This window comes from Macaca nemestrina, chromosome 10, assembly GCF_043159975.1.
Source record: "Macaca nemestrina isolate mMacNem1 chromosome 10, mMacNem.hap1, whole genome shotgun sequence".
NCBI classification, from domain to species: domain Eukaryota; kingdom Metazoa; phylum Chordata; class Mammalia; order Primates; family Cercopithecidae; genus Macaca; species Macaca nemestrina.
This window is the reverse complement of record NC_092134.1, coordinates 36476047-36491337: the sequence shown is the minus strand read 5'-3', so window position 1 is coordinate 36491337 and position 15291 is coordinate 36476047. Positions and strand designations below refer to the sequence as shown.

Genomic DNA, 15291 nt, shown 5'->3' with positions numbered 1-15291 from the left:
GACTTATTGGGAACACCCTGTTTGTGAGCATGTAGTCCTCTACAGCATCCAACTTGCAGCTCTTTCTAAGATTTTAGGACCTCTGTTATTGGGAATGTTTTTTGGTCTATGCTCTTGGGTTTATTTGGCAAAGTTTTAAAATGCTGAATTTTTTCAGTATACTGAACTCAGATCATCAACATATTTGTCAGCATGTTGGGTCTTACGTATGTCATCACCCTGATATGTTTGCAATTCTTTTAAAAGGTAGAGTACTCATGGTGGTTTCCACACCAGATCGCTGCTTTAGACCATCCTAGATTTTCTTTTGGCATAACGGCATTTAGTGGTGATGCTTTGGTACATTTAATTCTTCAGAATAGATATTGCAATGCTCCAGTGCCTAGGAACATTTGGTGTACTCATTATTTAACAGCACCCTATTCTCCCTTCAACTATTTAATAATGCATATGTAATTTGGTGTAGTCTCTGTAGGATTTGGAGAAGTGAGAACACCTCATTTTATAGATATTCTTGTATGGGTGAGTAACTTGCCTGCTTGTTAAGCTCCATAGGGGAGATAACTCTATGGATATGCAATTTATTGAAGCTGTTTTTGCATTCTGCCTGGGATCTGTCTCTTGGGTTTTGACCTTACTGGTGTTTAAGTTCTCTGGTAGAGTTATTCAGTCCTCCGGTGTGTTGAAATTTTCAACTCTTTGGCAGGTATGTTTTATTAGTGCCTTTGGGCATGTGAATTGATGTGGCCACAAGTGTAGGAAGCAGTCCAAATTTCAGATCACTTGCTGGGATCCTTCCATGGTGGACCCATCTCTCAGGAGTCATTGGCATTTCAGCTTTCATTTCTACATTGGTACAATGAAAGACACAATGTTTTTCATTCTTCTTTTTTTTTTTTTTTTTTGCTTCTTCTCCTCCTTCTTCTTTCTTACCTATTTCAAACGGTTGAGGCTATTAGTGCCTCTGGAATAGCCTTCTTAAATTATCCATGGATGTTTTCAGAGAAGAACCCCCTTGAGGCAGAGCTGTCAAGATAAGGACTCTGAAGCTAATGCCACCTCCTCATTGCTTTGCATCATTTATCTCATGTAGACAGCCACGCCACCACCAACAGAACCCTAATTAGACAACCAGGAAAAAGATATGCAGGGCTTGAAAAAAGGGGAGAAAAAGAAAGTGAAATATAGTTTAGGAAGAACACAAAGAGGAATTATTTATCAGCCAGATAAAAAAGTAGTGGGATGATTTCATTCAGACTGTTCTTACTATAAATAAAAATTTTCAGATTTTATTCTAGAATATAAGCTTGGTGAGAGCAGAGACTATGCCTGTTTTGTTCACTTGCGTCTCTCTTCGGTGCCTGGCACAGTGCCTAGTACTTGTGAGTGCTCAATTTATCTTTTAAAAATACATGACCAGTGGTCATGATGTGAGCCTTCATCTGCTGAATGCTCACTCCACGACAGGCTCTGTGCTAGACACTCTGCACCTCCACACACAGGTTAAAATGGTAACCCTCTGAGTCATCCTGATTTCGGTGAGAGGGGTGCTCTGGGACTAAATAGGACAGAGACAAGCCTGAGAAAAGTTAATGAAGGAAGAATTATCGCAGTTTTAACAGATATTTAAAACTATGGCTTAGAGAAAGTAACTATCTCATATTATTGTATGTGGGGGCTTCCAGCTTTCCTCCTTTCATTTACTTGCTGTTATGGGCTGAATATTTGTGGTCCCCCCCACCTAAATGTTAAAATCCTCACCCCTAATGTGATGGTCTTAGGAAGTGGGTCCTTTGGAGGATAAATTAGGTCATGAGGGTGGAGCCCTTATGAATGGCATTGGTGTCTTTATATTTATTTATTTATTTATTTTGAGGTGGAGATTCATTCCATCGCCCAGGCTGGAGTGCAGTAGCACAATCTCAGTTCCCTGCAACCTCCACCTCTGGGGTTCAAGTGATTCTCCTGCCTCAGCCTCCTGAGTAGCTGGGACTACAGGCGCCCGCCACCACACCTGGCTAATTTTTGTATTTTTAGTAGAGACGGAGTTTCACCTTGTCTCCTGACCTGGGGTGATCCACCCGCCTTGGCCTCCCAAAGTGCTGGGATTACAGGCATGAGCCACCACACCTGGCCTGGTGTCTACAAAAGAGACCCCAGGTTGCTCTGTAGCCCACTTCTATCATGGGAGGGAGGACCAATGAGAAGGTAACCATCTGCGAGCCAGGGAGAGGGCCCTCACCAGAACCCTACCATTCTGGTCTCCTGATCTCAGACTTCTAGCCCCAAATATCTGTGCAGAATAAATTTATTTTGTTTTCTTTTTTTTTTGAGACAAGGTCTCACTCTGTCACCCAGGCTGGAGTGCAATAGTTTGATCATAGCTCACTGTAGCCTGGAACTCCTGAGCTCAGGTGATCATCCCGCTTCAGCCTCTCAAGTAGCTAGGACTACAGGCACATGCCCCTGTACCCAGCTAATTTATTTTATTTTTGTGTAGAGACAGGGTCTTGCTTTATTGTCCAGGCCAGTCTTGAACTCCTGGCTTCAAGGGATCCTCCCTGCCTCATCCTCCCAAAGTGCTGGGATTACAGGCATGAGCCATAGTGCCTGATGAGAAATAAATTTCTGTTGTTTATAATCCACCCAGTCTATGGTAGTTTCTCATAGCAGTTTCAACTAAGATACTTGCTTAACTTCTTTTCCTGATCTCACTCTCTAAGGAGAAAACGATAAAAGCCAAGCTCATGAATTCTTGCAAGAAAAATAGAGAAACAGAACAGAAACCTACAATCTTCGGGATGTTGTGGATGAGGGTGGGGTCATGAGGAGTAGGAGGCCTGCCTGCTGGCACCATGCAGGACTGGGCATGGCTTAGCAGAGAGGGACACTAAGCAGGGAGATGGTGGGGACAGGGCAGAGCAGACAGGAGAGTGAAACTGGTAAGGAAGAAGAATGAGCGCTCCAGGGAGTTCACAAGAGCCACTGTGGCCTAAGTATTTGATTCTCTTAAATGTGTGATAGAGAATTGTGTCAAGACTGAATTTGCAGGGAAAACAATTACTTCTGTCAATGTGGCCATGTCCCTGGTTTGACTGAAGCCTCCAGGATTTCTGGACATAAGGGTATGTTGAAAGATGTTGTCTCTGTGGCCACAGAAAGTTACCCTGTGTTATTTATTCCATCAGGAACTCCCTGCTCCCTGGGCTCATAATGACTCCAGGTTTCTTCCCTTATTAACTTTCTTCAGGCTTATTCCTGTCCTGTTCTTGAGGCATCTCTGTGCCCAAATCTGGGTCACAAATCTGGGTCATTGTCTGTTACCCAAGATTTGTTGTCCTTTGGCGAATCATCTGGGGAAGGCACTGGACTTGAACACCGGTTCTTCTGCTCATCTCTTCTTAAGGGCTTCAAACAAGGTCATACCTCTCAACTTCACCTTTCCTCCTTTGTAAAGCGTCAGTGATTTCTACTCCTGGCCATTTTTAAGGTGCTGTGAGGATCAACTGAGATTAACCTTTAGAAGTTGTTAACTTCTATGCCCCCTTTAAAAAATATTTTTAATTAATTTTTTTTTTTTTTGAGATGGAGTCTTCACGTACTCTGTCACCCAGGCTGGAGTGCAGTGGCGGGATTTTGGTTTACTGCAACCTCCACCTCCCAGGTTCAAGTGATTTCCCCTGCCTCAGCCTCCTCAGTTGCTGGGATTACAGGCATGTGCCATCATGCCTAGCTAATTTTTGTGTTTTTAGTAGAGACGGGGTTTCACTGTGTTGGCCAGAATGGTCTCAAAGTCCTGACCTCAAGTGATCCACCTGCCACGGCCTCCCAAAGTGCTGGGATTACAGGTGTGAGCTGCCTCGCCCTGCCTAGCTGTTCCTGTTCTTATTCTAACTATCTAAAACCGCTTGCCTCTTTTGTCCTAATCAAGTTTTCCCTATCCTCGAAGGCACAGCTGGCCTATCTTCTCTTCCACAAGGTCTTCGTTGCTCACCTTTTCCTGCCTACACTGATCTCTGTCTTCCATCTTTCCCTTATTTTGGCATGTAACCAAATATTCCCTGCAAATGTGACTTTATTACTCCAATGTTGGAGTGTCCCATCCCTTCAGCTAGACAGTGAGTTTCTTGAGGGCAAAGATCGTGCCTCTTAACCTCTTCCAGCTTACCGTGTAAATTGCTATACTGCTAAGACCTTAGATTTTACAGGGAGGCTTCCACTTGTTCAACTTGTTGAAGAAACACATTCTTTTGTTATTCAGTCCTGCAAACTGTGATTCCTCTCTCTTGGTCCTGCTTCATGACGTATGCAGCAATTCTGCAGCTGAAGTCTCAGGCCCTCACTCACTCTTCAGAGACCTCAAAGCAACTCTCTCTCACTATCTCCCCTTTCTGGGCACTTTTCAGGAGTGAGTTAGTTCTATACCCACTCCTGGGTCCCCCTCTTCCTTTCCTCTGCACCTTCCAGTATTAGGAACCTGTCTTTTCCTTCCCTTCAGAGAGCAGATGCCCATCTCCAAGCAACTTTATTTCTTCCTTTCTTTGTTTCTTCTTTTCGTCTCTTTCCCAAGACACCTTTGCTTTGAAGAGGCTGCTGAAAAGAAGTAGAATATTTCATTTTTTATGATCAGCAAAAGAAAAAGAAGGAGGCTTCATGGGGAAAATTGGCAAGATCTAAAGTTATTTGCATTTCATAGGATCAAAAGTTTTCCAATTTTTTTTTTTTTTTTTAAAGGACCTTCAAGTATACTAAAAGAAAAAAAAATGATCCTAATGTTGAAACACCTGCTGCAGATCTGGGGGCTTTGAATTTAGCGGCTTTAGGTTGGGACCAAGAAATTCTCTCAATTCGAAACTTACTGGCTCTTACCTTGGCTTGGTGCAGCATTTCATCCCCAGCGTTCCTCTTTTCTTTCCTTTCAGAATACAGCCGAGCCAAAGCGCTTGTCTGCGTGCCCGTGGACGTGACAGACACCTTGAGGTGTTTTAGAGAGACACTGGAAAAATCCAAATACCATAACAGATCAATGCGACATAGCAGAAAGTTGCTTTCATTATTTCTTGCACAGACACAAGGTAAAATGCACGTTCTGTATCTCTGAATCTTTCTTTATGTGGGGTGACCACCCTGCGAATATCCCTCTTCTGCCCTCTCGTTCTTCCCCCCGTGTACATGCAACACTCCCTGATGCCTTTCACTTTCCTCTTGTCTAGTGGATCTAGTCTCTGTCTTACACTTTAACCAATGCACTTTCTCACTCACTGACTTTTATGCTTTCTATGAAACTAGCAAACTCTCTTGAGTACAGTAGATGTGACAATATTCATTAATTTTAGGTTCTGTACCTTTATGTTCTTCTTACAGTTTTCTTTGAAGGTATGGCGCTATAGTCTTGTTTTACTTCGTGAGTAGATAGATTGAATCATACTGAGTTAATTAGAACCTTTTACCAAAACACTACTTTATCAGTGGCAAAGAAATGGATACCTTTTACAACAAGCATCAACAAGCTTTCTTATTAATACTATAGATTTTGATCTTAGGGGTTTTATTTTAGCTTAAAGTAAGATATTGTTGGTTGTTTATTTGTTTTCTCTTTTAACATCTATCTGCTTGTGAATTCAAGCAAAGGTGGCTTTGAGTGATTAAATGGTATCCTCAGAGAAGAGTACATTCAAATTTAGGCTGGAAAAATCCTGAACTATCTATTCTTAAGTTATTTAAAATTTTTAAAAATCCTATTTTATATTTATGATTCTCACTATTCAAGTTGGTCAGAATAATAAGAATACATTTAAATAATAGGCAAATACATGTAAAATAGTATAAAGTTATTAAAAATGATTTAAACTTCTACTTAATTAAAATGCTAATTTCCACTGAAATGATCTTTTAGAAATTTGACCAATTTTTTTAACAACCACAGGCAGAGTTTTATTTGTTTACGTATTTATTTGTCTGTTATTATTGCCCGCCCCCCACGCTTTCTATGATATGTATCCATAGTTTTTGGTTATATTGTCTACAGACTCACAGTATGTTAAATTAGCTCTCCATATCCTGTTTGGCTTCTTTTAATTGCTCCATGCATTAACAGTGGGTAAGGCTGGCTGGGTACCATGGCTCACGCCTGTAATCCCAGCACTTTGGGAGGCCAAGGAGGGCAGATCATTTGAGGTCAGGAGTTCGAGACCAGCCTGGCCAACACGTGAAACTCTGTTTCTACTAAAAATACAAAAATTAGCCAGGTGTGGTTGTGTGCACCTGTAATTCCAGCTACTCGGGAGGCTGAGGTGTGAGAATCGCTTGAACCAGGGAGGCAGAGGTTGCAGTGAGCTGAGATTGTGCCACTGCACTCCAGCCTGGTGACAAAGCGAGACTATCTCAAAACAAAACAAAGCAAAACAGAAACGCACCCATCCCCCGCCACAAAAAACAGTGGGTAAGGGCATAAATAAAAAGGCAAATACAATTCCTAGGAATGGTTTACACCAACTCACTCTGAATCTCACCTGGTACCAAAATATTTTCAGTAGTTTATCTCTAGTCCTCAGACTGTAGACTTCAAAATCTATACTAGCTTCTTTCTCTATTACTTTTAACTGCTTCCCCTAGAATATAGATTTTTTTTCCCATGTGTTCTCTGATCTTATAAAGAGACAAGGTTTTTCTTTTTTTTTTTTTGTCTCATGCCAGAACTGCTTGTGTGTTGCTTCTATCCCAGAAGTTTCTGCCCCAGAGGCACACTAACACCTTATTGTTGGAAGCTGTTTAAAAAAGGCAAACTCAGACTATGCAACTTCCACCAGTCCCCCAAGAGCAATGCATTATCTCAATATTTGCTTTCTGGCTGACAGTCCTCTGTAGTGCTGTTTTTTTTTTTTTTTTTTTTTTGAGACGGAGTCGTGCTCTGTTGCCCAGGCTGGGGTGCAATGGGGCGATCTCGGCTTACTACAACCTCTGCCTTCTGGATTTAAGCAATTCTTCTGCCTCAGCCTCCCGAGTAGCTGGGATTACAGACATGTACCACCATGCTCGGCTAATTTATTTTCAGTGGAGATGAGGCTTCACTATGTTGGTCAGGCTGATCTTGAACTCCTGACCTCAGGTCATCCACCTGCCTCGGCCTCACAAAATGCTGGGATTATAGGCATGAGCCACTGTGCCTGGCCCCTCTGTAGTGTTTTTGATGAAATAAGGCAGACATGGAGCCTATCCACACATACCTAGGATCTTTAGATATGATCCTGGATACTAAGTTTAAGGACATAGTGTCCCTCAAACTACAAAAATGTCTCGCTCTATACAAAATATTTCCTTTCTTTTTGCTATCCATTTTCTCTACCTTCCCTCCCAACTTCCCTTCTTTCTACATTTTAAATTTATATCTTCTTCTTATTTTTCATGAATTTAGGAGAGAAAGGAGGAATAAACAATTCAAAAGGTACTTCTGGAAAGGTGGAATTTTGCCTGGGGACAGAGGAGATGCATATGTCAATACCCCCTGACCTTTCTCAGGAGCACTTCAGAGTTTTTAGTTCCGTGGAGAAAAGCAAACTTCCATATTCACAACTTGGACTTGTAATTTCTTCTTATCACCAAACTATTGGTAAGAGTTAGCCATTATGTATTCATTTTCTTTAATTTTTTTTTTTTTTTTTTGAGACGAGGTCTCATTTTGTCATCCAGGCTGGCGTGCAGTGGTGCTATCACAGCTCACTGCAGCCTCAACCTTTGGGGCTCAATCTATCCCCTCCCACTTCAGTCTCCCGAGCAGCTGGGACCGCAGGCTCACACCACCACACCTGACTAATTTTCATATTTTTTGTAGACATAGAGTTTCGCCATGTTGCCTAGACTGATCTCGAACTGTTGGTTTCAAGCTATAAGCCTGCCTCAGCCTCCCAAAATACTGGTACAGGAGTGAGTCACTGTACCCGGCTATGTCTCCATTTTCTATATGACCTTCTACATTAATGCTGAGATTGCATCTGGTCCTGAAATCTTACCTTTAAAAGAAAGATAAAAGAACCTATACCCCTGCAGCAGTGACAGAACAGCCTGGAGACAGAAGAAGCTTCCAGCCTCCTCCCTTTACCCATTTTCTTAGCTTGGCCATCACGATTGTGAGATTCTAGGCCACCCTTCTGTTTATTCCCCTTTCATTGGAGCTGTGAGCCCCTTGTGGGGATGGAGACGATGTTCTTTTTTCCTGGTCCCAGCTAATTCCATTTGCCTTGTCTTTCCCTTGATTTGGCTTTTCTACAGCTTCAGTAGTATATTCCCAACCCATACGATAGACCCAATGTCCTCTTTCTTTCTAACAGACATTTTATGATGCCCCCTTTACTTCCTGAAATAAAATTTATATTTAATATATTCTTATACACATTATTTTGAAAAAAATTTTTATGAAGCTCTAAATATAAAAATAGGGGAGAAATAGCTTCACTTTATCATAAAAGAATCAGTTTGTTGGTATGTAAATGCTCAGGCATTAGAAGCTGTAAAGAAATAATCAGATGCTTGTATCCTGGATATGGAATCACCATGAATGTGACAGCTGCGTATGCAGACAGAGACAGGTATGTTGTATTGGTGACTCAAATACTATCAACATGGTTAAATTCTGTGATATTTTCTAAAATGGCAAATAAATCTTGGTAAAGTCCTGAGCAAAACAAAGAACTACAGTGATTGCAATGTCTGGAAAATTTAGAAATCATGGACATTTAGAAATCATGCAGAAATACCCTTTTTATGTGGAAAACGAAGTTCGATGTGAGATTCAGATAGTTATAAACAGGCTTCTCATCTTTTCCTTCACTGTAGGGGAAGTTTCTGTGCCTTGCAGGCCATCTGACATCTTTGGTCTTAACCTATGAGTTACCAAAAGATGCCCCCATTGTGACATCTAACAAAACCCTTTCTCACATTTCTGAAATATCCTTTAGGGGACAGTATTGTCCTCATTAGAAACCACTGCCATGTTGGTTAGGGTTTTTGGCTACACATCCCAGAATGCATGCATTCACTAGAAAAAAAAAAAGTATATGATTTTTTGTTGTTGTTGTTTTTGATTGACACGGAGTCTCACTCTGTTGCCCAGTCTGGAGTACAGTGGCGTGATCTTGGCTCTGATCACTGCAACCTCCACCTCCTGGGTTCAAGAAATTCTCTTGCCTCAGCCTCCTGAGTAGCTGGGATTACAGGCGTGTGCCACCATACCTGGGTAATTTTTATATGTTTAGTAGAGACGGGGTTTCACCCTGTTGACCAGGCTGGTCTCGAACTCCTGACCTCAGGTGATCTGCCTGGTTTGGCCTCCCAAAGTGCTGGGATTATAGGCATGAGCTACCTTGCTGGTCCAATTAGGTGATATTAAAGATATTTTCTGCCTTCAGGTAAAAGGAGAAATCTGATATGTGGTGATCTTGTCACATGTCTGCTAAAAAACAAACCCTTTGACCCTTCCCATCTGCTATAGGATAACATCCACTTTCCTCCAAGCTGCAGTCAGAGGCCCTCAGAGTCTGACCACTGCCTCCCACTTCAGACTCAGTTCACCCTCTCCAGAAAACCATACTCCAGTCATGCCCATCATTCCTATGCATACCCAGCCATACCATGCCGTTTCTAATTTTCTCTTCTCCTGTCTCTACCTGTATGACTTTTATTCTTCACGAAGCCCCATTATTACTATCTGTTAGAGCCAGTCTTTCATTCTGTAATCAAATAGAACGTTTGCTTGCTCTCTGTGTATATATATTGTGTGACATTTGAAGGCGCTGTTAACTTGGAGTTTGCTTACTGCAATCTACACAGTTAAGGAATAGTGCAGTTTAAAATATTCTTGCAAATATAAAGAAAATATTTTTCTAGGAACTGACATTTGTTCTTTTACTTGATTAAAAATATAGATGTTCTCCAAGCCAGCAATCAAAGAAGTCTTAAAGTTCAGGCGTTGCATTCACTTGGAAGTCTTCTCATCTTTGCAGAAAAGAAAAGGTAGATTTTTAGAAGTCTGTAGAACAAGGGCAAAAGTTTTTTATTTTCTTGTTTGAAGAAGTTTTTAATGATTATGAAAAAACATTGTCATTCATAAATTTTAGTTCTTCAACAATACTACATTGCTACATTTTATTCATCAAATACTACCTGAGAGAAACCATTAAGAACAGTGAATGTATGTATAGTTATACGTATGTTAATTGATGTTGCTTCAGTGTATTTGCTTTCCCTTCTGGAAGATAGATTTCTGGGTCTCAGAAAACGTACTGCTTGATGCTTTGTCTCTGTTTTAGGGCTGCTTTTAAGTGTTGGTGTCAAGCTCTTGATGACATATTCAGAAAACCAGACGTGCTGCACACGTGGAAAGAATTTGGCCCCTCGCTCACCAATGTCACCAACAGCCATTCACCTCTGGGTTTCAAAGACTACAGTGAGGAGTTTCTGTCAAGAGTTGGCATCTGGGGGTGTTTGCAAGGAGCAGTCATATCAGCAAAGATAGCGCAGTGAGTGTGAGGATAGAAGGATCCGCATACTAGCTAACAGCTTCCTTGCAGGGTGCCCCCCTGTACCATGCAAAATGCAATGCCTCATGCACACTGGATTTCTGGGAGGTTATGTCCATATCATACAGGGCCTTACAGTTTATTTACTTATTTGTGATGTTTATTGCTTATGATTATCTCCTTTTCCTGTAACACAACTCTTGCCCCAAAATATCAGTGTCACCTGGGCCCAGGTGTTTGCTTTGCTTACTCATGGATCCCAAGTTCCAGATATGTATTCAATAACTATTTGGTTTTTTTGTTGTTGTTTGTTTTTTTTTTTGAGACGGAGTCTCACTCTGTCACCCTGACTGGAGTGTAGTGGCTTGATCTCGGCTCACTGCAACCTCCGTCTCCTGGGTTCAAGAGATTCTCCTGCCTCAGCCTCCTGAGTAGCTGGGATTACAGGTGCCCACCACCATGCCCAGCTAATTCTTTTGTAATTTTAGTAGAGACAGGATTTCACCACGTTGGCCAGGCTGGTCTGGAACTCCTGAATTCCGATGGTCTGCCCACCTCAGCTTCCCAAAGTGTTGGGATTACAGGCGTGAGCCATGGCGTCTGGCTCAACAATGACTTTCTGAGTGGTCAAATGAATGAGCAATTGGTAAGAGAGCAGGAAAACAGTGTGGAGGCAGTCAGGCATGGGCCTCATCCAAAAGTGTACTAGAAACCAGTTACTTTCAACAAGTTTCACATTCCTTCTGAGACTCAGTGTCCTTATCTCTAAGCCAAGGTGGTAAAAATTACATGCCATACTGTATCAATTTGCTAGGCTGTCGTAACAAAGTACCACAGACTGGGTGGCTTAAACAACATAACTTCGTTATCTCATGATTCTGAAGGTTAGAAGTTGGAGAACAAGGTGTTGGTTAATCGGTTTCTTCTGAATCCTCTCTTCTTGGCTTGTAGAAAGACCACTATGTCCACATGTGGTCTTTCCTCGGCATATCAATGTCCTAATCTCCTCTTCTTATAAGGATACCAGTCATATTGGATTAGGGCCCAACTCTGTGGCCTCATTTTAACTTAGTTACTTACCTCTTTCGATGCCCTGTCTCCAAGCATGGTCACAATCTAGGTTACTGGGTATGTTAGGCTGTTCTTGCTTTGCTACAAAGAAATACCCAAGACTGAGTAATTTATAAAGAAAAGAGGTTTGATTGGTTCTTGATTCTGCAGGCTGTACAGAGAGCATGGTACCAGCATCTGCTGGGTTTCTGGAGAGGCCTCAGGATGCTTTCAGTTATGACAGAAGGCCATATTTGAATATAGGAGCCCGCATCTCACATGGCAAGAATGGGAGCAAGAGAGAGTGGGAGGTGCCACACTTTTTAGACAACCAGATGTGATGTGAACTCACTCATCACCAAGGAGATGGCACTAAGCCATTCATGAGGGATCCACCACTGTGATCCTACTACCTCCTGCCAGGCCCCACCTACAATACTAGGGATTACAGTTTAGTATGAGATTTGATAGGGATGTATATTCAAACTGTATCACTAAGAGTTAGGACTTCAACATACGAATTTCTAGGGGACACAATTTAGCCCATAATACATACTGTATTACTGTCCTTTTTTGCTGCTGTAACAAATTACCCTGAACCTAGTGGCTTAAAACAAAATAGATTTATTCTTTTACAGTTATAGAGTTCAGAAATCATAAAATTAGTGTGTCAGCAGGGCTGTGCTTCCACTGGAGGTTCTTGGGTTTGAGAAGCTGATTCCTTATCTTTTCCAGCTTCTTGAGGCCTCCTGCATTCCTTGGTCCATGACCGCACCTTCTATCTTTAAGACCAACACCTTAGCATCTTTCCCCCACACCTGCCCCTCTCTGTCTGTCTCTCACATCTTCCATCTTCACATCTCCTTCTCTGTCTCTGACCCTCCTGCCTTTCCCTTATAAAGGCCATTGTGACAATCCAGGATAATCTTCCCTATCTCAGTTGCCTTAATTTAATCACATCTGCAAAGTCTTTGTTGCCCTATAAGGTCACATATTCATAGGTTCTGGAGATAAGGTCATGAATATCTTTGGGGGTCCATTATTTAGCCTACCACACATAACACATGTGAATGTCTTTAACAATGGCTTATGCATAGCTAGCACTCACAAATATCTTAAGTATTTCAAATTTCTGATTAACATGAGAAATTTGAAAAGTATGGAGGGATTAGAGGTATAGGTTTCCTTCACCTCTCCAGTTACTTCTTTAGCTGACCTGTCGGAGGTGGTGAGCAACAACCTGCATAGTGTTTTAAGCTGTAGAGCACACTTAAAAAAACTTACCTGTTCCTAGGTGGTGATCACATTGCTTTCAGATTAGCATCTTCAGTCAGGGAAGTAAGAAAGTACTGCTTTAAAAGTATTAAATGTCAAAGATTTAGACTTCTGTCAAGTTTAATTTTTTTGTGCTCCTGGGATAGAACACACACACACACTCTCTCTCTCTTTGTCTCTCTCTCTCTGTCTCTTTGTCTCCTGAAACAGTCTGAGCTTATGACTTAGTGGAGCTTGTCAATTGGGAATGGAAAAGCCAAGGAAAGGAACAGGTTGGAAAGCAACAGCTACAGGCTTCCTGCCAGAGGGCACCTCCGCTTCTCTGAGCTTCTGAAGTTATTACCTAGTGATTTTTAACAAACAGAAAGTAATTTCCTGGTTTCCCAGCTGGAAGTCTGACTGTCATAGGAGATGTCATTCTACAGGGGCTTTGGCTGTTTTCCTAGACTCCCTGAGTAGAGGAAACTCTTCTCCCCCCTGTAAAATACCGCACTTGAAGATCCACACAGTGAAGCTGAACTGAGGTAGACATTGTTAATAATGTAGTGAACCTGACTGGTTTTATCTAAGAAAGACTTAGGAGAAGGTAATGTGGTTGGTAGTTGCAAATGTGAATTTTAAGACTCTTATATAGAAAACTCAAACTCTTTTTCTAACGGACATAAAATGGAAGAGTTGTAAATGGAGAGATATTAATGTTTGGTGGAGATACTTAATGCTGTGAATGGCTCCATAATAAACAGCTAGAGAGAAAATACAGTGCTTCAGTCTTCAGGTGGAATTATTTAACCGCACTCATCAAAAGCCTTTACTGTGCACCCACTTTTACCAAAAGCTTTCACTTCCAGGGCTTCATTCAGTGGAACCGATAGGATAAGTGCCCAAAAGTGTAGGCATAACAATGTTTACCTCAGCATTGGAAAACGCCAGTGGAGATTCATATTTTTATGTTATGGCACATCTGTATGATAAAACATTAAAGTTCTTTAGAATAATGATATAGTCCGTTATGTCTGTGAATGAAAAATTTGTTTATAAAGTTGTATGTATTGCCTAATTCTACTCTTAATGTGTATGTATGTGTTTCTCTGTGTGTATAGTTATATACAGAAAAAATATATATAAGGTAATTGACTAAAATGTTACTAGTAATCATGTTTAGGCAGTAGGATTACAGGGGATTTTTTTTATCTTCTTTAATGTATTTTCCTTTTATTTTCTTTTTTTTTTGAGACGGAGTCTCGCTCTGTCGCCCAAGCTGGAGTGCAGTGGCCGGATCTCAGCTCACTGCAAGCTCCGCCGCCCAAGTTTACGCCATTCTCCTGCCTCAGCCTCCCGAGTAGCTGGGACTACAGGCGCCTGCCACCTCGCCCGGCTAGTTTTTTGTATTTTTTTAGTAGAGACGGGGTTTCACCGTGTTAGCCAGGATGGTCTTGATCTCCTGACCTCGTGATCCGCCCGTCTCGGCCTCCCAAAGTGCTGGGATTACAGGCTTGAGCCACCGCGCCCGGCCCCTTTTATTTTCTTATATATTTATATGTATATTTTTTCTTATACATTTTGTGTTCTAAATATGTATGTAAAGACATATTCATATCAAAATGTTTTTGGAAAATTTTTACTAATCAGTTTATTTTTCTTATACTTACTTAGATTTATTAAGTCATTGAATGTTGAAAAGAAAACTGACTGTTGCATTTTGTCTGCATTACTCTTTCAGGTAACGCTTTATTTATGTATGTTTTTCCATGGTAGCACAACCATTCATTGGATCAGTAAAAAAAGTTTATCATATTCAGAAAACTCAGGTAGCAAAATAGCATGAATCTTGATTAAATATCACAAGCCCATCTTTCTCTTGATCGCTGAACCCTGTGAGACCTTCACCTTTAATTTCTTTTTTTTCTTTTTTTTGAGATGGAGTCTCACTCTGTCACCCAAGCTGGAGTGCAGTGGTGCAATCTCAGCTCACTGCGACCTCTACCTCCCAGGTTCAAGCGATTCCTGTGCCTCAGCCTCCCAAGTGGCTGGGATTACAGGCACGTACCACCACACCTAGCTAATTTCTTGTATTTTTAGTAGAGCTAGGGTTTTACCATGTTGGCCAGGCTGGTCTCGAACTCCTGACCTCAGGTGATCTACCCGCCTTGGCCTCCCAAAGTGCTGGGATTATAGGTGTGAGGCACCGTGCCTGGCCCACCTTTAATATTTAACAGAGTCAGTTTTCTCCTTTACACTACAGAAGAAGGAATTTTACAGATGGGGAAACTGAGTCTTCTGTCATTAGGAAGATCATGTTACTAGTAATCAGTATGAAGCCAGTCTGTTTGACTTCAAATAGTTGCCTTAGGTTACCTCATCTCTAAATTCAGTTTTGCTTGGTTATATGATATAAAATCTATCTTATGAGGAAGGTGAAAAATAACTTGAAGACTACAGGAGAGGTGTTCTT

At 41.4% G+C, this 15291-nt stretch overlaps 1 protein-coding gene across 5 annotated transcripts in view; it reads left to right on the top strand.

The window, feature by feature from the left end:
- The window catches only part of LOC105483784 (cilia and flagella associated protein 54), a 383346-nt gene that overhangs the window by 171099 nt on the left and 196956 nt on the right, over window positions 1–15291 (top strand). For all 5 annotated transcript variants that reach the window (XR_011608938.1, XM_071071285.1, XM_071071284.1 and 2 more), the window contains exons 40-44: window positions 4923–5075; window positions 7415–7609; window positions 9921–10008; window positions 10305–10514; window positions 14493–14559. Coding sequence is in view for 4 of the 5 variants with exons in the window: in XM_071071285.1 (XP_070927386.1) it covers window positions 4923–5075; window positions 7415–7609; window positions 9921–10008; window positions 10305–10514; window positions 14493–14559 (713 nt within the window). In the remaining variant the exon portion in view is untranslated. The remainder of the gene's footprint in view (window positions 1–4922; window positions 5076–7414; window positions 7610–9920; window positions 10009–10304; window positions 10515–14492; window positions 14560–15291) is intronic.